The sequence below is a fragment of the Glycine soja genome, chromosome 12 (assembly GCF_004193775.1).
Source record: "Glycine soja cultivar W05 chromosome 12, ASM419377v2, whole genome shotgun sequence".
In the NCBI taxonomy this organism is placed as follows: domain Eukaryota; kingdom Viridiplantae; phylum Streptophyta; class Magnoliopsida; order Fabales; family Fabaceae; genus Glycine; species Glycine soja.
Genome location: NC_041013.1, coordinates 19,676,644 through 19,704,503, shown reverse-complemented (window position 1 = coordinate 19,704,503; position 27,860 = coordinate 19,676,644). Strand labels below are relative to the sequence as shown.

At 33.8% G+C, this 27,860-nt stretch overlaps 3 protein-coding genes, 1 long non-coding RNA gene and 1 pseudogene across 7 annotated transcripts; 2 read left to right on the top strand and 3 right to left on the bottom strand.

The window, feature by feature from the left end:
• Positions 1-321: 321 nt before the first annotated feature.
• On the bottom strand, positions 322-8,183 carry LOC114378547 (dr1-associated corepressor-like). 3 transcript variants are annotated; one of them, XR_003659366.1, is made up of 7 exons: positions 7,944-8,183; positions 7,679-7,772; positions 7,327-7,418; positions 6,664-6,736; positions 6,474-6,567; positions 3,147-3,222; positions 322-336 (listed from the first exon to the last, which is right to left on the bottom strand). XR_003659366.1 is itself a non-coding variant. In XM_028337168.1 (6 exons), the coding sequence occupies exons 3-6, from the start codon at positions 7,360-7,362 to the stop codon at positions 3,189-3,191; spliced, it is 237 nt and encodes a 78-aa protein (XP_028192969.1). In that variant the 5' UTR covers positions 7,363-7,418; positions 7,728-7,772; positions 7,944-8,158; the 3' UTR covers positions 3,147-3,188. The 3 variants fall into 3 exon arrangements, 2 of the variants coding, with proteins under 2 accessions (XP_028192969.1, XP_028192968.1); XM_028337168.1 differs by lacking the exon at positions 322-336 and having other exon boundaries at positions 7,728-7,772; positions 7,944-8,158; XM_028337167.1 differs by lacking the exon at positions 322-336 and having other exon boundaries at positions 7,944-8,157.
• Positions 8,184-8,810: 627 nt separating this feature from the next.
• On the bottom strand, positions 8,811-9,017 carry LOC114378549. The gene is made up of 2 exons (XR_003659369.1): positions 8,929-9,017; positions 8,811-8,846 (listed from the first exon to the last, which is right to left on the bottom strand). It is a non-coding gene; the product is annotated as an uncharacterized LOC114378549 (long non-coding RNA).
• Positions 9,018-9,560: 543 nt separating this feature from the next.
• Positions 9,561-11,488, bottom strand: LOC114378857 (DNA (cytosine-5)-methyltransferase DRM1-like). The gene is made up of 6 exons (XM_028337454.1): positions 11,444-11,488; positions 10,906-10,977; positions 10,371-10,422; positions 10,170-10,270; positions 9,698-9,797; positions 9,561-9,616 (listed from the first exon to the last, which is right to left on the bottom strand). Exons 1-6 carry the CDS (start codon positions 11,486-11,488, stop codon positions 9,561-9,563), a joined length of 426 nt encoding a protein of 141 aa, XP_028193255.1.
• Positions 11,489-14,280: 2,792 nt separating this feature from the next.
• On the top strand, positions 14,281-17,991 carry LOC114380433 (G-type lectin S-receptor-like serine/threonine-protein kinase At4g27290). Its single transcript, XM_028339498.1, has 7 exons — positions 14,281-15,783; positions 16,213-16,329; positions 16,434-16,591; positions 16,672-16,882; positions 17,002-17,239; positions 17,316-17,466; positions 17,550-17,991. Exons 1-7 carry the CDS (start codon positions 14,511-14,513, stop codon positions 17,811-17,813), a joined length of 2,412 nt encoding a protein of 803 aa, XP_028195299.1. The 5' UTR covers positions 14,281-14,510; the 3' UTR covers positions 17,814-17,991.
• An 898-nt stretch (positions 17,992-18,889) lies between these two features.
• Positions 18,890-22,804, top strand: LOC114380435 (annotated as a pseudogene). Its single transcript, XR_003659712.1, has 7 exons — positions 18,890-19,037; positions 19,134-19,406; positions 20,462-20,675; positions 20,750-20,809; positions 20,970-21,047; positions 22,334-22,438; positions 22,523-22,804. The product of XR_003659712.1 is annotated as an uncharacterized LOC114380435 (transcript).
• Positions 22,805-27,860: the final 5,056 nt, after the last annotated feature.

Sequence of the window (27,860 nt, the reverse complement as noted above, 5' to 3'; positions counted from 1 at the left end):
AAAATAACACAACATACTTGACTTGTAAGTCAAAATGAAGTAAAAAAAAAATTGTCTTCCCAAACTGTCCAAACGGACAATTCAAGATTCAATACAACAATTAATCCAAACTATCCGTATTAATCGTTGTATTGAAGCTCAAACGGGGAACTATGGCTCACTCAATGAGGTAGAATGTAATAATAAACAATACTTACATCAGCGGCAAAAATATAATAGTTAACCACAGCAGTTTAAGAATGGCATACATACCTCTGCAGATGAGCAATATGACAGTATTTGTTGCAGTAACAGTGAAGGAGCAAGTACTTTTTGCCAATCCGTAACAGTCGATACCTACAAATTAAGAATAATTTAATATTTAATAGCACAACAAGATTACAATTGTGTAACAAAAAAAAATGAAACACACATACAACATATGGCTGTAAGGTAATTCAATAACACAAAAACATTAGTTCATTTTCAAGACTTCAGACTAACTTCTGTTTGTCTTGGGAAATAGATTTAGTGCAATCACATTTTCATGCATTCAATTTATTTTATATTTGTTCTAAATTTCAGTAGTTCAATTTTAAACAACTGAAATTTGGATTTCATTTTTTAAAATTAATTGGTCGAAATAAAATATGAATTATTCAATCTTCATTTGATAGTTCCAAGTTACTAAATGCATTGACAAGTGAACGCAGAGGATATGATCCTCTGCCTTAGTCTTTCAGTCAATGGTAGGTATTCTCACACAACCTTCCAAGCTAATTTTTAGGAATTGAAGGAAACGGGGTGATGTAGAGCCTTAGTTGCTTCTAGTTTTAAGAGCTACATGTGAACTTACTCTAGAATAAGGTAAGGTTAGTGGTACCCCTGATCCTGCCACTTTGTTTGCATAAGATTTGACACTTTCACATACATAATTTAATTGACACTTTCACATCTATTCATTTATAAGAGTATAAAGGCCTTTGTAATATTAGATTCATTATAGTTTCAAAACAGCTCAAAAGAGTATTTATAATGGCAGCTGTGTGTTATTCCTTGTGATAAGGTTAATCTTTTATTTTTATCCTTGTGTAAGTATCTGTGTTTTTCATTTGCTTTTTAAGCCTTGTGCAAGTTTTTTGGCCTATTAACATGTAGAGAATTCTAGAGACAGAGATTAAGTTCTTACTTACAGCATATAAATAAAGACTTACTGCACTATTATATCATAGGGAAACTTCTTTATGCAAGAACTATTACTTTCTTCTCCTTTGAGAAAAATGAAAATTTAAAAAAGTATAGACAAAGTGCTTATCACTTTTTTCGTGTCTTTAAAACACGGCCTTTATTTATATCACACAAAGTATAAACAAAGTCACAAAACACTTTAAAAAGATACTAGTAAGCCCATACAAAAGCTCAAATACCATTTATCACTGTTGGTATTTTCCTTACTTCCTCACATCTTATCCAATGTGTGTGTCCAGCTGTTGGTAATGCTAGAGTAAGTTCGCAGGGGCATGTAAGATTATGGATGATAAATTGATAATTAAATATACATTTTTGTATAAAAATTAAGCTTAATGTCACTTTTGTTCTATTAAGTTTATTTTAGTTTCATTTTGATATGTTTTCAACAAAACGGATCGTTTTTGTATTTTTTTTGGTTTTTTTCTAAAACATTTAATTCTGTCAATGTTTTAAATTTTAAAACAATAAATTTTAAATAGTGGTGATTAATTAAAAATCATTACTATCTTTATTTTATTTTAAAAATTATAAAACAATCTAATTCCTAACCTCTTTTCTTTCCTAAACACCAACAGTCATTACTTCACCCCTCCCCCCACCATGCCCACCACCTTGCCCCCGAGTTCCTCCTCTAGCATGCCTCCCTTGTCGCCTCCTTCTCCCATCAATTTGTTCACAAAATCACAAAACATACTAATCATGCCACTACCATCTTTAAGCTTGTTGCCTAAAGTAGATGACGAAGCAAATCTTAAGACAGACATGGATGGATTAACGGGGGTAAATGAAGTGAATGTTTTCATACCAAGTGACAAAATTGTATTTGTTACCATTGGATTCAATGTTCAAAAGTGTCATTCAAATAAACCAAAGCAAAACTGCCAATTCATGAACAATGGGATGATGGCAGCCGAAATGAAGAACGTAAGTTTTGAATGGTACTAGAACAAAGGTCCTTAAGTATGGCAGTATGGTGCAAGTCTTTCTGCAAGACATTTATTTGAGAGATGCTTTTGGGTAATTGGGAAAGGATGGCAGCTGCAGGGAATTATAAAATAGGTGCAACACATTTTCAATCATTGTATTGGGTTCAGGTGGTCCCTAATATAATGGGTGCAGGACATTTGCTATCACAGTGGGTGTGGTTGGTGATGTATGTAGAGGCTTCGAGGAGAAAGTACTGGTTTATTGTGATGGGATTATTACCCAATTGCATGTGGAATTGTCCAGCAATCAACTCCATAGGTCTGTTAAGCCTCCTATTTTTTCAAGTTTTGGAGACATAGCCTTGGCAATTGGAGAAAAGTCTTAGAAGTAGTTGTTGTATGCAATGCCTATGCTTTAGAGTGGTGCAGAACTCGCTGCAGATATATATGCTGCTGATGACAATATGACAGAATACACTAATTGTTTGACAAATGGAATTCTAGAGGCATACTCAGGGATCTTAGAAGGATTTAAAGGTTCCCCAAAGACCCAATTTCTAATGTCTTAAATATGCTCGTTTGCCACTGTTCATAAATAAAAGCCGCTGAAATTTGTTTCTTATATTAAATCTTTTAATATAATTTGAAGACCAAATTGATAACTAAGAAACATAAAGCTAGCCTGCAAATACATTTATTTATGAGCATTCATTTCTGAACATTCCCCTCATTTTGAAGCTGCTGCCTCTTAAAGGTTATTATTGGACATTTGAATGAAATTAATTTTGTCAAAATTTTGTTAAAGAGAGCTACCAGTTAAATTAGGAAACTTAACATAATATATTAATTTTTTGTAAAATTAGCCATGAGAGTTCAAAGATCTAAACGACAACTTTATATATCCATCTTTATGAGTGAAATTTCTTCAAATCTTGAATAAATGAACAAAAGAAGTAGGCAATATAATTAGCTATAAAGAAAGGAACCAACCTCTATTCTTGGAATTGGATGACCGTGAGTTGTGATTTGTCTTTACTTGTCACTATTCCAAATCGTAAGCAATAAACTGAATGTGAGAAAAAAAAAGAGCAGCTTTAGGAAGAAAGCTGAAATATGTTGTCAAGCTAAACATGATTTAAGCATATGGATGATGTACTACTAGTCCGAAGAAGACCAAGATCAAGTTAAAAAGCAACAGAATACTGAGAGCATGACGAAAGAAACCAGAAAACATACTCGATCACAAATGATCCTCCCTGTTTGAGTGTTTGGAATGAAAAAATATCTTAAGTTTATCTTTTTTTAAATTATGTAAAAGCTAATTTTAAAAAAAAATATGATATGTGACCAACTCTGTAAAAGTCTTTCACTGTCTTTGCTTTTATGTTTGCCTGATACATGACAGTGAGATTGACAAGTTTGGTAGAGGGAGATAATTTGATTCCTTTAATTTTTCAATTTAAGTTGCAGTTTGCATGTGAATTGTATATGTGAGAAAAATGGATTATAAAAGGTTGGTCTATCAAACTCAACCTAACAAAAGTGAATTAATTTGATTCGATTAGTTTAAAATTTAATAATAATTTTTTGGATCATAATAATATTAAATTTATGAAAAGTTTGATTACATTAATATTAAGTTGAACTCAAATATTGTATAGTTACTATAAGTGGATCAAAAGTTCTCTCAGTTTAATTAATAATATAAAGTTTAAATTGTGAGCATATAGTTTATTAATTACCCGACTTATGATTTTGTACCAAAAATGTCGGGCAGGTAAACTTCATAGAGTAGACCCAAACTCTGTTGAAAAAGACATTATAGTTACAATGTATTGATCTAAAATTAATTTTAATTGAGTTGTTAAATGTCTAAAAAATATATAAAGGAATTATCTGAATCATAGCTCTCATACTGGAGGTTAGTTTTTCAAGTTGAATACTCGAGCGCAAATCTGATAAAATAAATTCCTCATGTTGCATACTGATATAGTACATATGCATAGTTAATTGTGAGAAGAAGGGCCAATCAAATGAAACTGGAGAAACCAGATCTTCCTTTTTTACAAAATAAAACGTTCAGTTCTATTAATCAGCATTTTTATGCAATTGTAAGAGCAGATGTAGTTTCAGAAAACAGAAAAGATTTAATTTTACTTGAGTTGGGCCCATTTTGAACTTTAAATTTTAACAACTTGAAGTCCAAGTGACTGAGACTTTTGGAAGCTAGAATATTGTTGTCAAGCAGCATTCTTGGACCAGATTAAGGCTTTAGAAACACTTAAATATATTGCAGCATGAAGGGAAAAAAAAGGGTTCTCTACGTTGAACAGACAGGTTTCTTATTTGAAAGTAGAATTGTAGAGAAAGCTGCCAAGTGTTGGACTCAAATATCCTTTTAATTCTTGATACAAATAATAAAAGAAATAAAGGAAATATATTTTAAGAAATTAAAAACTACAGTACAAGCCAATGGAACCATAGGAGGTTCATCAGGCCCATGAAGTTCCAGTGACCATCCCAACCACCTCTAGGCGGTTAAATCAGCTTGTTCCTGAAGCACAATCACTGTTCACATGTTTATGTGCATTTTTGCTGGAGGAGTTTTTCCAGCATGTGTACACCATGTGCAGCTGTTAGCCTTGCCATTGGTGTCACTCTGTTTGTTGATGACTTCCCAGTTAGTTCTGGGGGAACAGTTGCACAAAATCTGCATTTGTGCCAATACCCTCTTTCTAGAGTTTTCTTGTCTATCATGGATCCCATGCCAGACAATGAATCCAGCAGTATTGGGTCCTCAAACAAAGGCCCCTGTGTCCTTTATTTTTTCTTCCAATCCTACCTAAATGTTGAAAAAGCTTAATGGTAGGAACTATTTGTATTGGGTCACAGTTGTTAAGATTGGTTTTGTGGCCAAATATTATGATCACTTAACCAAGGCTGAGGAAGCCTCTTAGGTATTGCTTATTCCTTGTCTTGCTTCTTTAATTCCTCCCTGTTCTAGAAGGGTCTCCTCCGTTATAGTCTCCTCCTAATCCACCTCTTCTCATAACTTATCAGCATTGTCTAGGTCCCATGCTAGTCAAGGAACCTCCCGTTGAAAGTTCAAGTGACTCACATCCAGTCTTAATCTCTTATGTCATGTCCATTGAAAGGTTATTCAATTTCTTAATTCTCCTAGTGATGCTCATTGGGATGTCGTGGTTAGAAACCTGAAGTCATTCTGATTTTATTTCATATATTGATGCAAATTAGGTAAGTTGCCCGACTAACAGTCGATCTAATTCAGGTTACTGTGTTCTTAATAGATGTAATTTCACTTCATGGAAGAGTAAAAAGCATAATGTTGTAGCCATCTATTCAAAGGTATACTAAGCCATGGCCCTCATCACATGTGAACTCATAGGGCTGAAGCAACTCTTCCAAGAGCTAAATTTTGTAAAGTAGGCCCTATGAATACCATAGGTGATAATCAGGCATCCTTGCACATGTGCATTTAGATTGACTGTCACTACACAATTTGTTGGTTCTATTCTATTGATTAACCAGCAGATCTTCACTAAATCTCTTTGTGGACAGAGGATATCATATGTATCAAGATAGATGAATATGAATTATAAGCATCGAGTTGGGGGGGAATATTGAGATTACAATAGGATTGTTGAGGTTATGATAGCATTGCATTGAGATTTTCAGATATAAGCTGAGATTGTGCTACAATATTTGATTTCATAGTAATTAATTCCCCTTTATTTTCTGTACATAATTAGCCAATTAGGCTGAAAATCTTGCAGATCTTTTATTCTTTCCCTAATTATGGGAAACCCATTGTATATTGTTTCACTGTTTCTATATATGATATGGATGACATGCTCACTCCCAAGCAAGTTTTCAAACAATCTCATAGTTTCCTTCAGATTCAAGTGATAGAACACACAACACAAAATTATGTTGAAGTGACAGTGCAAATAAGATATACCAATAATGTTTAACAATCTACTTCACACATGGATGCATACCCTAACAAGCAAATTACCTTTTAAACATAAATAAACACTTCTAATCAGGTTTGGCCATTCATACTTCATTTACATTATTGAGAATTTTTTAAAACCTAAAAAATGGCTACTTTCCTGTTTCACATTTAGCTTCCATTTATAACTTGGACATATGGAAAAGGGGAAAGTGAGGATTAAAATCAAAGCTAAGAATATTAAAAGAAGTCAATTATAAAGGCATTATTCTAAGTTCTAGAGTTGGTTCTAAATCACTAAAATGGGAGATTGAAGAAAAGTAATAATAACATAAGAGACTTACAAATGCAATGAATTCATGGTCTTTGCTCCTCTTTGAAGAGTTATTTCATAAGTGCGGTCACAAAGATCTTGCAAAAATAGTTCTAGAGCTTTAGCTGTAATGCATTCAAGAGCAATGTCAACAACATGTATATGACAAACAAACAACCAGCAGCCTGAAGTTAACAACAGAGTAAGTCAAAGCAACTCACAAACTAAAACAGGCACAGCGAGTGCTATCTTTCCAACATCCTCATCAGCTTGCATTATCTTCTTTATCCGAGCCTGCAATTTGAAGATCTCATCACATCAAATAAAGTGTTCTTTGACAAGAGCTCACTCCTTATAATACTTAATAAACAAGTAGAAGAATTTAACAGAGTCCAAATTACAAACTAACACCCTTATGAACATTATATAATTCAACTTAAAACTTGATTAGAAGTTTATAGAAGTGGTGTCTCTCTCTGTCTCCCTAAATTCTCCCCCCTCTTGAAGTAAGGAAAAATCATTATGTCTCCCAACTCTCTAATAGATGGTAGTTACTGTAAGTATTTTATTAACTATACATGATGACTCTGTATGCTGTGAAAGTATAATGGATTAAATTGCTAGATAACTGATAAAAGCAACACATTTTATTAGAGAGAAATAGGTATAAACCCCAATTACAAAGATCAGAATCACTCAGAAAAAATTACTGGAGGTTAGCCAAAAGAATATAACCAACTCCAGAAACATACATGTAAATAATTTTCCTTTTCCCCTTTCCTCTCTTTTTATTGCATTTAAATAACAATACTATATCTCAGGGCAATTAAATATCCTGTTTCTCCTGGCAAATAACAATACTATATCTCATGTTTACTTCCTACCTTGACAGAGCTTCCAACTTCCTCTAGTTTCTGCATTAGTAGCAGCTCCCCAAAGGATTAGGATCATGTTTCAATGACATTGATGGAGACATCTAAAAATCAAAGAAAACAACAATGGGTGAGAGAGAGAATGAGACAACAAGTAAGCAGCAAGAACAATGAGTTCTAAGTTCTAAGCGATATAAAGGTACATAGTCCTATTTTTTTATTTTTTTTCCACTCACCTAGTCTTATTAGAGCAAAACTGTAGGCACAATCCTATTTTTTTTTATTTTTTTTCCAACAAGAGCAAGTTAAACACAAACTAAAACTTAACACATTCAAACAACTAAAACATCATGTGTTTTCGTACTGTGGGGAATGTGTTGCTGGTGTAAGAGATGAGCAAAATAGAATCCCACCACTACACATAGAGTTTGGTCCACGCTTCTTTCCGAATCCCACCACTACAATCAAACAAAAAGCAAAATTAAAACCCATTTCACGAAATCCCCAAATTCACAATCTCTACTATTCTAACACAACAAAATCGAATTTTTCAGTAGAAAATGGGAAAAAAAAAGAAAAACTAAGGATGTTGAACATTGTGGGTATAGGCATCTGAACACAACCCTTACCTCTTGGAGCAGCAACAATATTAGGGTTAGGTGTTTTCGTTCTCACAAAAACCCTACCCTTCACCGGAGACGGGTCAGAGCACAGGTTGGGAAATGTCCACGACGAGCTTGTGGAGGTCAGGGCAGGGTGAAGGGCGAGAGTGAGATGTATGGAGGTCACGGCAAGGTGAAGGGTGAAGGGCGAAAGGGCATGCGCGTACCAAGACTGAAGCATAAATAATTAATAAAAATAACTACAAATGAGACAAAGGCGGTTTTCGTATAAAACCGTAGTAATAGGCTAACAAACAAAGGCGGTTTTTATAAAACCGCCTTCGTAATGTTTGTATCAAAAGCGGTTTACAAGACCCGTCGTTAAGCTTTATAAAAAGTTGGTATTAATTTCAAAATTGCCACCGCAAGCTATATTACATCGATTATTTCATAACCGACTTAGATTCAACGATGTTGAATCACACTTGTGTAGTAGTGCATGTAACACAACTTGAAACCGTAAGAATTGAACCCTTTAACCAGTCTTCATTTATAGCAGCACTTTTCCCTGGAATATGGATTAGAGGATGCCATAAATTTCTCATAACTGGTCCTTTGTAAAGTGTCATGATCAAAACACCAGCTAAGGAGATCATGGTCCCAATAACTTTTGCTATACCACGAGGATGTTGAAGATCAAGAACCTCAAACCTACATTTAACTCAACTCTTTTAAGAATCAGATAAAAAAAATTAAATATAATGACTTGTGTTTGAAAAGTCCAAATTCGTGCAGATAAAGAATTAAGCAAACCCGGGTGCCACTGCAATGATGAAGGTAAGGGAAGCTATGGTGTTGACCATGGAAGCAACAAATGTCGGATTTGTGTAGTTCAGGCTTGCAAAGTACATATTAAGAGTCACACTAACCCTGAAATATTTTAAGGTTAGACAAATCAAGTTTTGATTACTTCCCTATGGTGTAGAATTGTAGCAGCATGCATTGTCCTTACCCTAACAGAGAAAGCACAAAAATTTCCATGAAAAGAGCAAATGTCAGCTTTGGTCTTGCATTTCTGCAAGAAAACAAAAGTTATAGTCAGATACATGATAAAAGTTATAGGATCATACCAAATTCAATTGTTCAGATAAAACAAATTTATTAAGAATGTAAATGCTAAATTTGATGTTAATAAAATGCTCTTCCTCATAGATATCGCTGAATTGACTATGAAATTATACAATAAGCAATTATAAGTTATGTTGACAAAGTCATGACATAAAAGCAGTAGGCCCATGGAATGCAAATGTGTCATTGAAATGATCCAAGACCAAACCTAAGCCTAGAAATCCTAATAACTTGTGGCCTCCAAGTCGCAAGATAGCAACCCTAACCATGCTACAAGGCTCACCCTCTCCAGATTAGACAGGATGGCCCAAAAAAAATAACTACCCATGAAAACCAACAATGATTCACAATTCATTATATATATTGTAAGATGCTAATGACTCGACGATATGGAAATGGAGCTGTTTATTAATTTAGAAAAAATGAGGCAACACAACTACAGAAAGAAAATTGGTTATAATTCAATAATAGCTCAAAGAGACAAGCTCACAACAATGCTCGAGACTTATGAAAACATCAACTCACCTTGTATGAGAGAAGTTCTTCAAGTAGTTTATCTTCATTTTCTTCACCTGGATATTCATCAGAGCAATATTTATTTGTGAACTTTATGAATCAAATCTATATTTAAATAGAGTAAAGAAATGCTTTACCATATTCCTGAATTACTTTAGAAACCATTTCTCTAGAAAATCCCATATTGACGAAGTGGTCAAGTACCTTGGAATTAGCCAAAACTGCAGACGAGCTTGCCTGAAGGGGGAGAGAATAGGACATTAGTAGCTAAAAATTAATACATGTATGAATTACAAAAAATCTAAACAGTAAAATAGACATTATAAATGAAAAATAGTTTTGTATGGTTTCAATTCGTAAGGTTTATTTTCTTTTTCTGCATTGACCTGCAAGGTTAGTTTATCATTTTGGTTTATCATGGTTAGTTGGTTATCAAGTACACCAGCAACAATAGGAATTAGAGAAGGCCAAAAGCCCAACAGAAAAACTTATAGTTGCCAAAGACAAAGTATTTTGCATTATCGTTGTCTTTCTTGTTATATATCCTCTGAATTCTTAATATTCAACCACTCATAACACAGAAAATGAATAAAGTGTCTAAAAGCTTACCTCTCCAGCATCCCCATTAGGAAGGGTTAAACATGAAGATGAAGAGTTATAGTTCTCAATTTCAAGCTCATCATCAGTATTCCAATCAAAATCATCTCCTCCTTGCCAATCAAAATAAAAAGGTTTTTTTTGAACCACATATATATTCTCCCAAAGAAAACTAACAATGAGGACACCTAAAGAACCAAAATATGCTCATACCATCTTCAACCTCTCTCAGCTTCTTCTGTGCAGAATACAAGATATATTTAGGCTGCCCAAGCACATAAGTAAGAGAATTAGCATCACACAAAAACTGAGCTAATCAAACACAAACCTAAAATCATGCCAAACCCTAAACAAATGAGTTCATCACCGATTACAAATTCAAACAACACCGAAGAAATTCACAAACCACAATTGGAATCCTAACGGTCTAAGAATGCAAGAGCGTGAATTCCTACCTCTGCACAAAACACACAAAAAAATGCACGTCAACTCAAATTCAACCTTGTAAAATTACACAAAATTAAACAAAAATAAATAAAGAAGTAAAAGAGAGAGTGAGAGGGAGATCAAACCCTTGTTCGCATATGAATTTGACGAAGAAGAAGAACTTGCTAGTGGTGCGAGTAACTAGAGAGAGAGAGAGAGAGAGAGAGAGGGTTTTGAAATTTGTAGCAGCGTGCACAACAAACAGCCAATAATTATACTTTTAAAAATCGAAATCATTTTTTTTAAAAAAAGGAAAATGTACCTGAACTGAAGTGAGATTGTTGAGCTTTAGGTCAAGCTTTTCCAACTTCACAAAAGTGCCCAAGCACGTTATCTGGGTAAGTTACAAAGTTAAAAAAGTAAGTATTTTTGTTGCATAAAAGTGTAAAGGGGAACAGAAAACAAAATGGTATTTCACGATAAACCTCACATTGTAAAGAACTTGGCAAGTAAAGAGTGGTCACGGAAGTTGCTTCTTCGGAGAAGGGTGTCTTCAAGACCTCTTCAGAGCTCAGTCAGAAGACGAAAGGTTGAACGGAGAGCACGACACGGAAAATGGGTACTGATGGCGCAGGAGAGTGGGGCTGCTAGCTAGGGCGCGTATATTTCTGAAACAACAAAAGTGGGAATATCAGGAGACGCGAATGCAAAGAAACACGAAACAAAAAGCACGTGTGCGCCACGTGCAGTCATTATTGATACAAAGACGGTTCTCAGGAAAGGACCGTCTTTGTATGTTAATTACTTACGCTACAACAATGGGTTTCAAGAAACGTCGTCGTTGTCTTTCTTTTAATTACGATTATGTCATCGCCTAACTTACTAAGACGGTCCTTTAGAACCATCGTAGAATCAACGACGTAAAAAACTGTTTTATTAGTAGTGGGGGTGTCTGGGGTCAAACACTATTTGGCTGTATGTTAAACTTTTCCCTTTGAGAAAATTTTCCTGTCTCTCCAGCACGAGTAAAACTACTGACCCAACCACAACTGCATGTAACAGTATTGATCATTGACTTTGGCAAGACACGGTCATAACAGCCAATGTATTCAAAATCACTTTCTCTTTCCTGCAAGCAATTTTTCCTTCATCCATGGTCATAACAATCTGTCATATGCTATGTTTTCTTACTCATTTGATCAACTATGCAGTTATTTTTTGAGAAAAAGAAAATCCTTTGAACGGAATCAGACGGAAAAACAAACAAATTATTAGTCTACTCATAAAGAGTAGCCCTTTCAAAATGTTACAGTAATCAATAAACCTGGCGATGAGTTTGATTCTGTGATCATAAAATCCAAACTGTTAGGTGAATTCATTTTAAATGTGGTTCTTATTCTTGTTGATTCCATAAAAAGGAAATGTTGATTTATGAATACAGGCTTGACAAACGCATCATGCTTGACTTGAAATATCTATTTTGAGTCTTCACATATAATTTCAACATCTTTTAATGTTGAAACAATATTCCATAAAGGCAAGTAGATGCAAGTTGTCGAACGGCATTTACAGCATTTAATGTATGACGTAGACGTATGTTATTGAACAGTTTAACATTATCAATCGTGAGAGTACCTGGGAATTTCTTTGACATCGTCAACAACCTAATTAAGGGCATGTTCAGTAAGAATGAAAATGGAGAAGAAATAGGGAGGATAGTGAAAATATAAGAGAAATGAAAAAAAAAATTATGCATATTTGGTAGATGTGAAATATGTGGGCAGAAAAAAGGTGTGTTTCTCCTCAAAAGTAATATAAAGAGTAAATTATACAAATCTTATGGGAGATTTGATAAAATTACATAAGCCTCTCCTATGTTTTTTTACCTTTCTTTTACCCCTTCCTATAAACAGTGTTAAGTTTCTGTCAATCATATATTAAAAAAAATACTTAAAAAAAAAAATACTGCATCTTTTATGGTAAACCTATTTTGAGGAAAGAATAGACAACCTAAAGTATGATGCCGATTTCTTTTCTCTTTGCTCTTGAGTAAGCAAATAACAATATAAGGACACAAGGGCATTTAAGGAAAATAAAATTCATTAAAAGTTAACGTGACTAGCACACGATTGCTTCCTGTTAAACATTAATGCCTCATTTGGTGGTTAGAATAAAATATGATAGAATATCGAGTAGGATAAGGACAAGATATAATAAGAATATGATATGTTGTAATTATATCCAATTGTTTGGTGTGCATCAAATAACCATAGCATCTGCTCAAATTTTAAAAATACTGTTTCATTAAAATTACTTATAATTTTCTAAAAGTAATATTTTAAATTTTTTGTTATAAATTTATTTTTTTAAAGACTAGGATAATTATAAAAAATTAATTTTAACTAAACAGTAAAAACTATATATTGTATAAAATTAATATATTACTGTATAATATACATATTTATATTTTGTTACTATATTTATATTTACATATGTTATATAAGTTAATTTATTACCACATATATAAAGAGAGAAAGAGAAAAACTCTTATCTTATCATGTTGATTATAATCTAGTTCCATCTCCATCAAGATAAAAAAATACATTAGAGCAATCATATAGATGAACGACAAGATAATACTATCGCATCTTATTAGTGCAACAAACAACGGATTACAATATGGTAAGATAATTATCCTATTTGATCCCCTCTTATCTTGGCTACCGAGCACGCTCTAGACGATGTTAAAGTGTGAGGTGAACATTTGGAGGGATTTTCAAAACGGAGGGGAGACTCGTAATTTTGTCGAACCTCTCTAGGAATGTTTATGTAATTTACTATAGTATAAATGAACAATACCATTTTTCCCTTTTTTTCCCATTTCTCTTTCCTAATTCAATATATATATATATATATAAACCAAACACTTCTATTTTTATTTATTTAGTTTTTAGTTTTTTCTATTAATTTAATTTCTCTCTTCACTATTTCCATCAATCTTATTCTTTTTTTCTCTACCAATCACACCCATTATTTATAGATATTAAAAAAGTTGTAACGAAAATATAGATCTTTTCTAAGAAAGTACAAGGTTCAAAAGCATTGAATTTTTGGAGTAGAGGCTTATTCTGGGATATCATCAAGACTCAAAAGTCAATGGTGGATCTGATGCTTACGCTCAGTTCTACTCATCCTCGTACTAAATTAAGAAAATTGGAATACACACGTTGAGGAGGAGCACACTCCATCGTATCCATAAAAATGTAACTTTATGCATAATTGTAAACATAATTTAATAAGAATGGAGGCGAGATGGCGAGCTGCAGATTGTTTTAGTTACGGGAGCTATGTTGAGCTAAACATGCCTTAATTCGACTTTATGACAATTAATTCATTTCAAATTCAACTTGTATTTGATATGTACCATTATTTCTTCGGTTCTTGTTCAATATTCTTTAAAGGATTTTTCTTAAACTTTACCTATATGTGATGAAATAGACTTCCCTGGTTTGCTTCTGCTAAAAACTATAAAACAGTCATGAATGATACAAAAATGGGGACGCGTGAGAATTAGTCTCTATTAAGATTTGAGGAAATTTTAATGGTTGAGAAGTGAGGAAAAGAAATACAGTTGGCTCGATTAATGAAGACTTTGAACTTAATATTGGACAGTTTTGTTGGGCTTGACATATACGTTGCTGCCAACTACAGTTGACTCTATCTTCTCACAACAATTGGAACCGATCATCGTTAAACTAAAACGTGTTTATTCCGCTATGAACCATCCCATAAACAACTTGCTTCTGCATCTGGTTCAACTCTCATTGTAATATATGGTCATTTTTTGCCACTGTGTTCCAAGAGTGCTTACTCAACGTTAAACCTCATTTTCCCTAGTTTATTAGTCATTATTGATTCGACAACATAATGACGCATAGCATCATAATGTTATGTATTTGGTTCTTTTTATCTTCCTACATGTTTCAAACTTCCACTTCACTAGACAGTTTAGCAGTGAGTCAATCCATCCGAGATGGCGAGACTTTGGTTTCAGCTGGTGGAATTACTAAAGTGGGTTTCTTTAGCCCGGAAAATTCAACAAGACGATACTTGGGTATATGGTACACAAATTACCCTTCAACAGTGGTATGGGTGGCTAACCGAAATGCACCTCTTGAGAAGAACTCAGGAGTTCTGAAACTCAACAAAAAAGGGATTCTAGAGCTTCTCAATGCAACTAATAGCACTATTTGGTCATCCAACATATCAAGCAAAGCAGTGAATAATCCAATTGCTTATCTTTTGGATTCGGGAAATTTTGTCTTGAAAAATGGACAGCAATCTAACCAGGAGAACATCTTGTGGCAGAGTTTTGATTATCCATGTGATACGTTGATGCCGGGAATGAAACTTGGATGGAACTTAGAGACGGGTCTAGAAAGATCTTTATCCTCTTGGAAAAGTGTTGACGATCCTGCGGAGGGAGAATATACTTTAAAACTTGATCTGGAAGGATATCCTCAAGCAGTTATACACAAGGGACCTGAGATAAAGATCAGAAAGGGGCCATGGAATGGCCAGTCTTGGCCCGGATTTCCAGATCCAACTCTTAAAATATCACAAATATTTGTGTTCAATGAAAAAGAGGTGTCTTATAAATTCAAGCTTCTTGATAAATCCATGTTCAGCATATATACGCTGACCCCTTCTGGCACCGGAGAAAGCTTTTATTGGACAACTGAAACAAGTAACCAACAAGTCTTCTTGACAGGAGGGAAGGATCAATGCGAAAATTATGCCTTTTGTGGTGTAAATTCTATATGCAGTATCGATAATGACGATTCAACCTGTAATTGCATCACAGGATATTCTCCCCAGTTTTCTGAATACTCCTCAATTTCGCCTAATGGTTGTTTCCCAACAATTAAATCTAATTGCAATGACAGTCACTCAGATGACTTCTTGAAGTACAAGCACATGAAATTGCCAGACACATCTTCATCATGGTTTAGTAAGACCATGAATCTTGAGGATTGCAAGAAGTTGTGTCTGGAAAACTGTTCTTGTGTAGCATATGCAAATTTAGACATGCGTGGTGGAGGAAGTGGCTGTCTACTTTGGTTTAGTAATCTGGTTGACATGAGAAAATTCTCTCAATGGGGACAAGACCTTTATGTCAGAGTCCCTGCTTCAAAACTAGGTACTCAATTCTATTTAATTGATTTCTTTTTATTTATGCCTTTTGTTTCATCGTTTCCTTTTCCTTGTTTCATTTCCCTTTTATTATTGCAATATTAATCTAAGAGAAAAGTGAGGGGAGCAGAGTAAGGTGTTGAAAACTTGTTAGGAGAATGAGACAAACATTTTGGTATTGCAGCTCGAGATGCCAAGCAGAATGGAGACATTAAATGAAACATGGAGCTTATTTGAAGATGGGATGCAAAATTTTGCTATCAAATACACCAAAACCTATTAACGATGCATGTTATTTGTGATATGGCATTTACTTTCCAAATTAAATATATTGTGTTCTGTACTGGAAAAGACTGTAGAAACTAGACACACTTAGCTCCAATCAATAGAGTTATTGTAGTAAGAGTGGTGACTAATGATGGTCTTCATCTTACAGGTCATGTTGCAGCTGCCAATGGAAACCTCAAGAAAAAGATAGTGGGAATCACTGTTGGTGTGACTATTTTTGGATTAATCATAACATGTGTATGCATATTGATACTTAAAAATTCAGGTATGTCAGTAGATTTCATTATCATTTATTACAGGCAATTAGGCATACAAAAATATGCATATTATGTATCAATGTTCATGTACTGATTTTTTCCAACCAATCAGGGGCTGCAAGAAAAATTTACGGCAAACATTACAAAAACATACAAAGGAAGGAAGACATTGATTTGCCAAATTTCAATTTATCAGTCTTAGCTAAAGCCACTGAAAACTTTTCAACCAAAAACAAGCTTGGAGAAGGTGGCTTTGGACAAGTATACAAGGTGATAAAGAAAACTGATATCCATAACTTATTTTTTGCTACAAATTAACTTCCTAATTATAGCAGAAGATTGTTTTTCAGGGCACACTGAGAGACGGCAAAGAGTTAGCTGTGAAAAGGCTTTCAAAGAAGTCTGGACAAGGGTTGGATGAGTTGAAAACTGAAGTGGTGTTCATTGCCAAACTTCAGCACCGTAATCTAGTAAAGCTTCTTGGTTGCTGCATTGAAGGAGAAGAAAAATTGTTGATTTATGAATACATGGCCAACCAAAGCTTGGATTACTTTATCTTTGGTTGGAGTCGTTACAATTTATTCTATACATCTATGACAATATTCTTAATTCTTATTAGTAGTTCATGAAATTATTAAGGCTGACACTGTTATGCTAATCACTTGAGTGTATTTGACTAGATAAAACCAAAAGAATGTTGCTAGATTGGAGTAAGCGTTCCAAGATTATTAGTGGCATTGCTCGAGGACTTCTGTATCTTCATCAAGACTCTAGGCTAAGGATTATTCACAGGGATCTAAAGACTAGTAATATTTTACTAGACACAAATTTTGAACCCAAAATATCAGACTTTGGCGTCGCTCGATCATTTTTGGGAGATCAAGACGAGGCAAACACAAATACGATTGTTGGAACATAGTAAGTTTCCTTTTGATATTAATTCTTTGTCTTTCCACTATCAAATTTTAATCAATCGGGTAAATTTTATTTTCAGCGGTTACATGCCTCCTGAGTATGCTGCTCGTGGACATTTCTCAGTGAAATCAGATGTCTTTAGTTATGGTGTCATAGTACTAGAGATTATAAGTGGGAAGAAAAATAGGGAATTTTCAAACTCAGATAACTTCAATAATCTTCCTGGACATGTAAGCATCCTGATCTTACTATGTTGCTAAGTAGCATGAAATGAATTATTTTCATCCTAGTCATTAAATTCTCATAATCTTAGGCATGGAGATTATGGACAGAAGAGAGAGAACTGGAACTGTTGGATGAAGTGTTAGGAGAACAATGCACGACCTTTGAAGTCATACGATGCATACAGGTAGGTCTCTTATGCGTGCAACAAAGACCAGAAGATAGGCCTGGCATGTCATCAGTGGTTTTAATGTTGAATGGTGATAAATTATTGCCAAAGCCAAAGATTCCTGGATTTTATATTGAAAATAATATCACATCTGAAACAGTTAATGAACATGCCGTCACAGCTTAGATGCAAGATAGAAAATCTAGGCAAGAAGATGTAAGGGTTTCACCTTCTAATGTAGTATATGTGTTATTTGAGCATACATAATTAGTGATTGTTCTATTACTAACTCCATTGCCTTTGTCATGTATTGAAACAGATAATTTAAAAAAGAAAAGAAATCTATTAAGACAAGAATTGTTAATTGTAATTTGTAATAAAATATGTTTTTGAACCTTCTCCAGTTTTTGACAATTTTTTTACGGAAAGTGGATTGGAGAGTCACAATAGAATATGCTTGTGACGCTTGAGTACTATTGCCTAAGGTGCAAAACTTAAACTTTGTTCCCATTGACTGCTCAAAATGCTCTTTTGTTATCAGAAGAATGTTGTTAGAGATTAGGAAATTACAATTTTTCACACTTGAAAATCTTAAGTAGCTTAAAAACTATTGTATAAGTGTTCAAAAGCTAGATTTACAAATCTTGTTTGTTAAAAAAAATGATTCTAGAAACTAATAGCAGCTAGATTGTTTTATACATAAACTTATAAAGGTGTTTCTGAAAGTTGAAAGCAATTCAGTTCTAATTGGGGATGCGGATCACACTTTTTGTGGCATGATATTCAAGGTCATATATATCATCACATATAACTCCATAAATAATTATCAACAGAAAGTATTCAACAACTTATGAACGCAACACCTTATGATTTCACTGACATCTCCACGAAATGACGTAAAACATCCCATTTTGGACAAAAGTGGCACGTGCCCAAAACCATGTGGTGGATAGTGGTCTAGTCAGGAACATATTCGGATGGGGGTTTCACCATTGTGAATCAAGATTGCGAAGTCCCACTCTTGTGGAATTGTCACTACTAAAAAATTATTCTTTTACGACGCACATTCTAAGGTGGTTCCTTAGAATCGTCTTATAATGTACTTCGGTGGCATTTTTGTAATTAAAGCGTAATTAACTACGACGGTCTTTAACACCCGTCTTCGTAGTTACGGCACGATGACATTTTCGTAAATTTTACAATTCCTTCTACGACGGTGTGTTTAGCAAACCGCCTTTGTTAATTTTAAAAACAATAAATTAAAAATTCTTGAAGCTCAGTTGACGCGCGTCGCAAACCCTAGAATCCAAGCTTCGAGCTTCTCAAGAGTCGCAATGGCGCCTCCGCGAACACCTCCTTTCCCTTCTCCCCTAATTGAAGCGGAAAGACCAACTCATCGGCCGCTTCAAGGTTTCACGCCTCTTCAAGATCTTTCTCTCACAATTTTTATTTTTAATTTTGGAAGTCGATGTTGAAATTTTTGGTTATGGTTTTTTTTTTTTGGAGCACTATGAAGCGGGAATGAATGCGCGAGCTTTGAAGAAGTTCGCTGAGGAGAATCAGCAGAGACTGGCGACGGAGTGTGAGAAATTGTTTTCTCGCTGCCAGTCGTTGGAGAATGATTGCGCCCTGTAGGATAAAGACAGAGAAGCGTTGATGGAGTTTGGGAACAACGCTGACGAACGGGCACGGGAGGCTCAAACCCAAGTTCTTGAATTGGAACGGGATTTGCTCTTTATGGGGAATGAATTGAACAAATATAAGAATCAACATCAATTGGTAAAACCATATTTTTCCCCCTTTTTGATTTTTGTTAGTGTTTTGCATTTTAACATTTTTTTGAAATCCCGACTTAACACATGACAACTTGCATTTTTTGCATCGTGCATACGTGCTCGGTGCTCCCGTTTTTCGACTTAAACGACTGTACAACCGAACAATTACAGTGACAAATTAGTAATTCCCAAATCCCAAAACCCTAGCTCAATTTGGGATATATAAATCAACTACGAGCCTCATCCTCACACATGTTTCTCTCTTTTTTCTTTTTTTTTTAAGATCTGATCATTTTTCTTAACCTTAGATGGATATAACTTCTCCAATTTTTTTTGTTTTCAATAAGCGATTTTTTGTTGAAAGTGATGTGCATCTACTATGATTCTCTTTTTCACTAACAGTGGAATAGAGAATACGAAAAGATGCAAAATCAACCGGTTCCTCTATGGACTGGCATAGTCCCAATTCTCAATGGATTTTTGCTATTTCTCGTAGGTTCCACAATTTCTAACCTTTTAACCAATTTTCGCTTTCCCCCTTCTGGGTTTTGATTTTCATTCCCCAAAATTAAGGAATCCATTGCAAGCATCTTGATTTTGTGATGTTAATGTAAACTTGAAAATTTTAGAGGTCTCTCTTCTAAGATTGCAGAGGAAAGCATGGAGGGGGGAAACAATTAAAAGTTTTTTGTTTAAATTTTTCTGTTTATTGGGGATTCTTTATTCTAGAGTGGAGATAAATCCTCTTGTTCATTTCATTATGTTGATTCGTTCATCCTTGTTGAAACCGAATGATATAGTTTCTTCTAATTCTTTGAATTTGAACTATACAACCCTGTTCTGTCGGCTCTTGTTTTCCTTTCTTGGTGGCTTCAGATTTGCTCAATAGTTTACTATGACTTTAGTGTGCTTGAATTTCCTCATGGATTTGTAGTTAGATCTTGATTGTTCGAGTTGGACTTTTCTTTTGCTTGGGAACATAGACTTTCTCAGCCTTACCTGGATGATTGGATATGCATTCAGTTTTTTTTTAACATGTTGTCGTGATTTTGGTTTCAGAGCCATGGAAGCAACTAATGTTCATCCTTCCCGCATTTCTGAATTTGGAACGCTGGATCAATCTCTTGGATTTCGCGTTGAAGATACCAATTGTTTAAATTTATCATACATACAAAAACATGCTTATTTTTACTCTAAAATATGGTGCTTCATTGTCTTTTGGCAGTCTGAAAGGTGTGAATCCAGTGGATCAAAAGATAAATCAAATCAAAAGGTTGTATGCAGTAATTGTGTGCAAATAGCATAAGCCTTTTGTTACTGTGTGCTAATTTTTCATTTTTCATTTAGACATTAAGACGACTTGCTCAAAATTGTGAGGCTGCCAGGAAAAGTCGACTGAGGAAAAAGGTAAGGCCTTTTCTGTTAATTTAATTTAGATGAACTTCTAAAATTACTGTGATATAGCTCGGTTAGTTGTTCAATATGTCATTATTGAGACCCAATATTTTGTCATGTTTTATATGTATTTCTTGACTTATTTTTAAAATCCTTCTTTCTATTAATTCAGGCATATCAGCAACAATTAGAGAGCAGTAGGCTTAAACTGACCCAACTTGAGCAGGAGCTCCAGCGAGCACGCCAGTAGGTTTGGTTTTGTACTTATATTTATTGTTTCCGTTCAAAATTTGATACCTATCCAGCTATCCTTTTGACCCAACTTATGTATTTCTTAGAAGAAGCCTATCAAAATAGGTTAATAAGAATCATAAGTTATTTGTTATAAAATTGAACAAAAAATTTATCAAAGCTGAATATTTCTTTGACAAATTTTACAACAAGTTTATTCAAATAGGTTTAAAATAACTTACAAGAATAATAAACTATTTAATTTACGCTACAAATATTGGAGGAGAGAACTTTAGATGAAGGTTAAATAAATGTGTGATTTAATTTTTATAAACTTTATAAAGAAGTTTATCAAAGGACTAAAAATATAAAATTTATAAAAGTCGTAATTTTTTTATATCAAATATTAATGCATGTCATATGAAATATACTAATTAAAAATATTAAAAAGATATATTTAATGTGCGTGTGAGTATAATATCCTATTAGTTTATTTTAATATATTAACACCTTGTCCTTCAATAATTAATTCCACAGCCACCGCTAAAGTATATGCACCATTTGTCTGCCCAATATATAAGGTGTAAAACTTACTATCAATCAAGTTGTCAGTAATTGTTTTATATATTAAGGGGTCATTGTTGGACACCATGACATTTGGCTTTAGAAATCTAAATACATGCACGTCATAAATACTTCTTCTATATAAGCTACAGTAGTTTTCTTGTTGTATATGGTTATTTAATAATCATTGTCTTTTTATTTTGATATCTTTTCAAAGATTGAATAGACCTTGCGATCATTAATGAAAAATTATACTTGTTTAAATATTTAATTATTTACGTTTCTATTTGAGTCAGTGTAAACTGTTAAGTGTTAACTATTGGCAATGTCAACGTATCATATGACAATCAAGTAGGCGGTTCACATTTTTCAAACAAGCTCTATCAGTTGTATTTTAATTCATGTAACAAGCTCTCTCAATTCACTTAGCATCTTTCATTATTTACATCTTTCTCTCAATTCACTTAGTGCTTATGCACGTCTGTATGTTTATGAACGTGTACGCAAGGTAATATGCAGTCACAAGTATACGGTATATGATGATTTTATAAATAGATTGCATGTTAGAATTTTTATTTTCACCGAGTAGGATAAGACTATTGTTTTTTTCCTCTTTTTTTTTGGTGAAGGGATAAGGCTGTTGTACCTTTTACTTTGATTGATAGGATAATATGTGTTGTTTCCTACTTGAATTGATGTAAATTCATAAATCATAACAGTTGTTCTTCTTTCAATTTGAAGGTATTGTATGACTACGAAGACAAAATCAACCAAGCTGTTTTCCCTGGACTGCAAGGTGGCCCTTACAATCACACTATTATTGGTTTAACTGTTGCATTGAAGCCGGTACACAAGTGGAGAAGATCATAATTTGATCTTACTTGAGTTTGCATTTTTTTTATTTGGATGCGACTGATATAAATGTTCCAGGTATGTAGAAGAATTAGTTGCTAGTGCAAAGGCTGCTGTGGAGGAAGTTATCCGGCATGGGGTAAGCTTTATTTTTACTGTATATACAGAATATGAAGTCAAGGTGATGATCTAAGATATCTTAAGATTTTCCAGTTGAGGTCATATTTTCATCTTCCTTTAGTTAGTGTTAGATGTTTAATTTTTAGGCATGTGTGATCTATCGAAACTTCTGCTTTCAATCAATTCTGAAATGTTTCAGTAATTTATAAAATTAGTAATAGGTTTGTCAAAATTGTTTCATTTAGAAATCATTAGTTCAGATTGTTGTTAAGATTTTTGTTTTATTATGTCCTATTATAGGGCACCTAGCCTAAATAACAAGTACTATGTAGAAGATTTAGTATAACACCCTGCATACCAAATACTACTACATGTATTTGTCTCTGAGCAATCATTTGTATTGCATGTTTCAAAAAAAATTTACAAAAAAAAAATTATAAACTAGACATACTAAGACGGTTATGGTTTAACCTGTCTTAGTATAGTCCACTTTCTACGACGGTTATACACGTAACCGTCTTAGAAAGTGAACTATACTAAGACGGTTATTTCAAAAACCGTCTTAGTATAATTCACTTTTTACGACGGTTATACACATAACCGTCCTAGAAAATGGATTATACTAAGACGGATTAGACCATAATCGTCTTTGATAAATGACATATTTCAAGACGGTTATTCGATTAACTGTCTTAAAAACTCGATTATACGAAGACGGTTTCAAAACCGACCTTGAACATGTCAAGCCATTTTACGACGTTGCATTTTATGACGGTTTAAAACCGTCGTTAAATACCCCGAAGAACCGACTTAAAAAATCCCTTTTGTAGTAGTGTGTGCTGTCGACATGTCGTCTAGCTAACACCATGTGCGCACCCGTCTCCTTGGCGAAGTGCCAAGTGCTCACACTCTGTGTATACGTGCATGACAACAATAATGTCATATAACAATTAACTTAACACATGTTCAATATGATTCCATCATTTCATTATATCTGTTTGCTATGAATTCTCGCCTAGCTTCTGATCTTCCAGAATCATCTGCCAATTGTGAATTTGATTCTTCTATCTTCTAAACATGTTTTTTAGTGAATAGCATCTCAGTCATCTAAATCTCATCCTTGAGTCTCTTCTTGAGATGACTGCTAGTCCATCCTTTTCTTTCCAAATTAAGTTGTTTGTTAACTCTTTGGTAAATGTATTAAGTGGCACAAGTATTATAAAATGTTAGAAGTCCAAGTATCGTATTGTTGACTCACTGACAAGCATCTCAAGTCATCAAGTAGTATTCGATAAGTAAGACATATTGTTCCCATGAAGACTTACCTAATACTTGAAAAATTCATAAATATTTACTATCTAAACTAACAAACAAAACAAGAAAACCATAAAATTTGACATTCTAAGATAAAGACACATTAAACAACAACACAATTTTAAAATATGTGTGGGGTTTTTAGATAAGAAAGAAATAAAAGCAAACGAAATATAAATGACAAAGTTTATCAGGGTTAGATTTTTACCAAATCAAATTCTCTTTACACTAAAGCATAATACCCAACTTAAGATTCAATGTTAATATCGATCATCTTCAAAAATGGTATTAAGATCCCTAATCCTTAGGTGAAAAGACCTAAGTTCATTAAATGTCAATCCCTTCCACATTTGACAAAGAAACTTGCTTTAAGCTTAACGAACCAAAGATAACCAATAACTCTTATCATATTCCTAGCTTCGAGGGTTAATGGGTCTTCTACTACAAATCAAGATAAAAAGAGTATTTCTCAATCACAATCTCATCCTAAAATCAAGTTGTGCAAGTATTTCTCAATAGTAAATCATAACAAGCATTAAGAATAAAGGCAAAGAATTAACATTGAAGAACAAGATGTGTAAATAAACATATTTCAAATGAAATACATGATAATATAAGGTTTAGTTACAATCGAACCCCAAGCAAAGGAAAAATCTAGCTACCTACTCCCATGGGTAGCACCAAAATGCAAGATGGGAGGAAGAAGATGGAACAAAGGAGCAAGGAGAGCCTTTTTTATCCTAATTAAAGTAGTGATTTTACAACCTAAAAGTATGTTACCCCCAAATGTTCATGAAAATTATTTATGCAATCCCTAAAAGTCTGAACTTTAGTGAAGGTATGCTTAAGCAAAAACTTTCAAGCTTGAGAAGATTCTGTAACTTTGCCATTCTGTACTTTTGTCTTGTTTCAGCTTAAGCTAGTTTGGGTTCAACTGGTTTCCCCTTTGCGACTTCTTTGCTTCTTCTCCAAAAAGGAACTTCAATTCATGTCCACATTTCCTATCTTAAGTACACTTTGATATAATTTTCCACTTCAAGCTTTCAGAAACATTGCTCCAAGTCACTTCAAATTCCTACAAAATAATCGATCCATAAGCACATGCAACCTAGCAAAATGATAAGTTAAAGAGAAAAATTACAAATTTAGACATTAACATAAAGAAGGAATAAAAATAGTCTTAAATAAGAGAAAAGATGAGATAATTGCCTAAATTCACATCTCTCAGTTAAGTATTTTGGCAATTATCATAAATCTACAGGGACTCGTATAATACTCGATAAAATAACAGTGTTCACTATGATTATCAAAACAACGATTTTAATTTGATTGTGAGAATATAAAAAGCATCTCCTAATGCAAGAACATGAACAAACAGAAAATCTAAGAGTAAAAGAATAAGAAACTCTTTTTGGTAATTTTTTCAAACAATTGAAATGCGATAAAAATAGGTTAAACAGGAATGATTAAAATTGTTGGGGTCGACTTCCCCAAATCATCTCCTAATGCATGCAAAGGTCATTTATCTAGTTTAAGGCTTAATTATTATCATTAACTAATAAAATTACTCAACCAAATGGCTTGGATGGAGAGAGCCTAAGTCTCTTGACTAAACTATTAAGTCCTTGATCTAGTTTGGCCAAGTAACTTCTGTTAATTAAGAAAACACTACTAGAAAATTGACTTTCAACATCGTCAAGTTAACATCGGTTATAACAAAAACAAATGTTAAAAAATACGCAGTGACATTTTTATAAATAAAATCTCATCATTAAGTACTAACAACATCGATTTTTTAAAAAATAATGTTATGTGTGCTTAAACAACATCGGTTTTTAAAAAACCCGATGTTGATATCCCCATCTGAACATTACTTTTCAAAAAACCGATGTTCTCTTTGCTTAGACAACATCGGATTTTTAGAGGAACAGATGTTGTTTGGTTTTTCTTTTTTAAAGTTCTGGCGCCGAAACCCATTTTTGTATGGTTTCAGTTCTCGCGACTCTCAAGGCGCTGCACCTTTCATCTCCTCCTCCTCATGAGTCTCACTCTTCCTCTCTTATCGTGACACAACTCCTCGCGACATGACGTGCCCATCGTGCCACCACCGTGATCTCGGGTCGACACTGCACCTCCCATTCTCCTCCTCCTCACGACTGTCACTGTCGATGTCATTTCATTTCTCGATCACGAAAGTTTTGTTTCATTTTTGTGTTTGGTTGTTTTTGTATATCTGTGTTTGGTCATGAAAATGCTTGTTAATTGGACTTTGTGCTGGTCTGAGAATTCTGCCACAACCTTAGGCCCCAAAAATAGGAACAAAATCTATCACAATCTTTTGGGTTATGCATATGGTAGTAGCTTCACGTACACACTACTAGAAAATAGGCTTTGGTGGCACAGTTCTGTTTCTGGTTATGGTTCTGGTATTCGTAAAATACTGGAGGAAATGTTGCATGGTTCCAGTTCCTTCATAACAAGAGCACTTAGCAATTTTTCGTGAAATCATTGTCTATTCAATTTGTTTTGCAGATTTTTTGGAATTGTGGTTGTTTGCTGGTTCTGGTTTTGGTTGTTTTCGATAGTGTAGGCCTCATTATTGTTTGTTTGTGTGGTTCTGGTTCCTAGATAAGCATGGTGCATAGTCAGTTTTTGCAGGGATCGTTTAGTGGATTTAGATGGTTTGACAAAATGTACTTAATGTCATGTTTATATTGTAAATGGAGTTTAGAAATGATGGATGAACATCAACAAAACTTAAAGGAAATGGCTAACACAATGATGAAGATTAACAAAAAAGCAAAGGAAATGTTTAACACTATTCATGTTATGGATCAGGTTAGAAATTTCAACACTATTCTCAAATAAACATGACATGATATAACTCTTTTGCTTATATTACTTTGCTTATTAAATATAGTTTGATAATAAGTTGTAATTTTCGAAGATCAATTTGACATTGAATTATAAAGTCCAGGTACCAATTTATCATTAAACTATCCAGAGGATTATGTTTTTACAAAAATGTATCCCCTTTAGACATTAACATAAAGAAGGAATAAAAATAGTCTTAAATAAGAGAAAAGATGAGATAATTGCCTAAATTCAAATCTCTTAGTTAAGTATTTTGGCAATTTTCATAAATCTACAGGGACTCGTATAATACTCGATAAAATAACAGTGTTCACTATGATTAACAAAACAATGATTTTAATGTTATTGTGAGAATATAAAAAGCATCTCCTAATGCAAGAACATGAACAAACAGAAAATCTAAGAGTAAAACAATATGAAACTCTTTTTGGTAATTTTTACAAACAATTGAAATGCGATAAAAATAGGTTAAACATGAATGATTAAAATTGTTGGGTTCGACTTCCCCAAATCATCTCCTAATGCATGCAAAGGTCATTTATCTAGTTTAAGGCTTAATTATTATCATTAACTAATAAAATTACTCAACCAAAGTCCTTGAGCTAGTTTGGCCAAGTAACTTCTGTTAATTAAGAAAACACTACTAGAAAATTGACTTTCAACATCGCCAAGTTAACATCGGTTATAACAAAAACAAATGTTAAAAAATACGCAGTGACAGTTTTATAAATAAAATCTCACCATTATGTACTAACAACATCGATTTTTTAAAAAATAATGTTATGTGTGCTTAAACAACATCGGGTTTTAAAAAACCCGATGTTGATATCCCCATCTGAACATTACTTTTTAAAAAACCGATGTTCTCTTTGCTTAGACAACATCGGATTTTTAGAGAAACAGATGTTGTTTGGTTTTTCTTTTTTAAAGTTCTGGCGCCCAAACCCATTTTTGTATGGTTTCAGTTCTCACGACTCTTAAGGTGCTGCACCTTTCATCTCCTCCTCCTCATGAGTCTCACTCTCGCTCTCTCACCATGACACAACTCCTCGCGACATGACGTGCCCATCGTGCCACCACCGTGTTCTCGGGTCGACACTGCACCTCC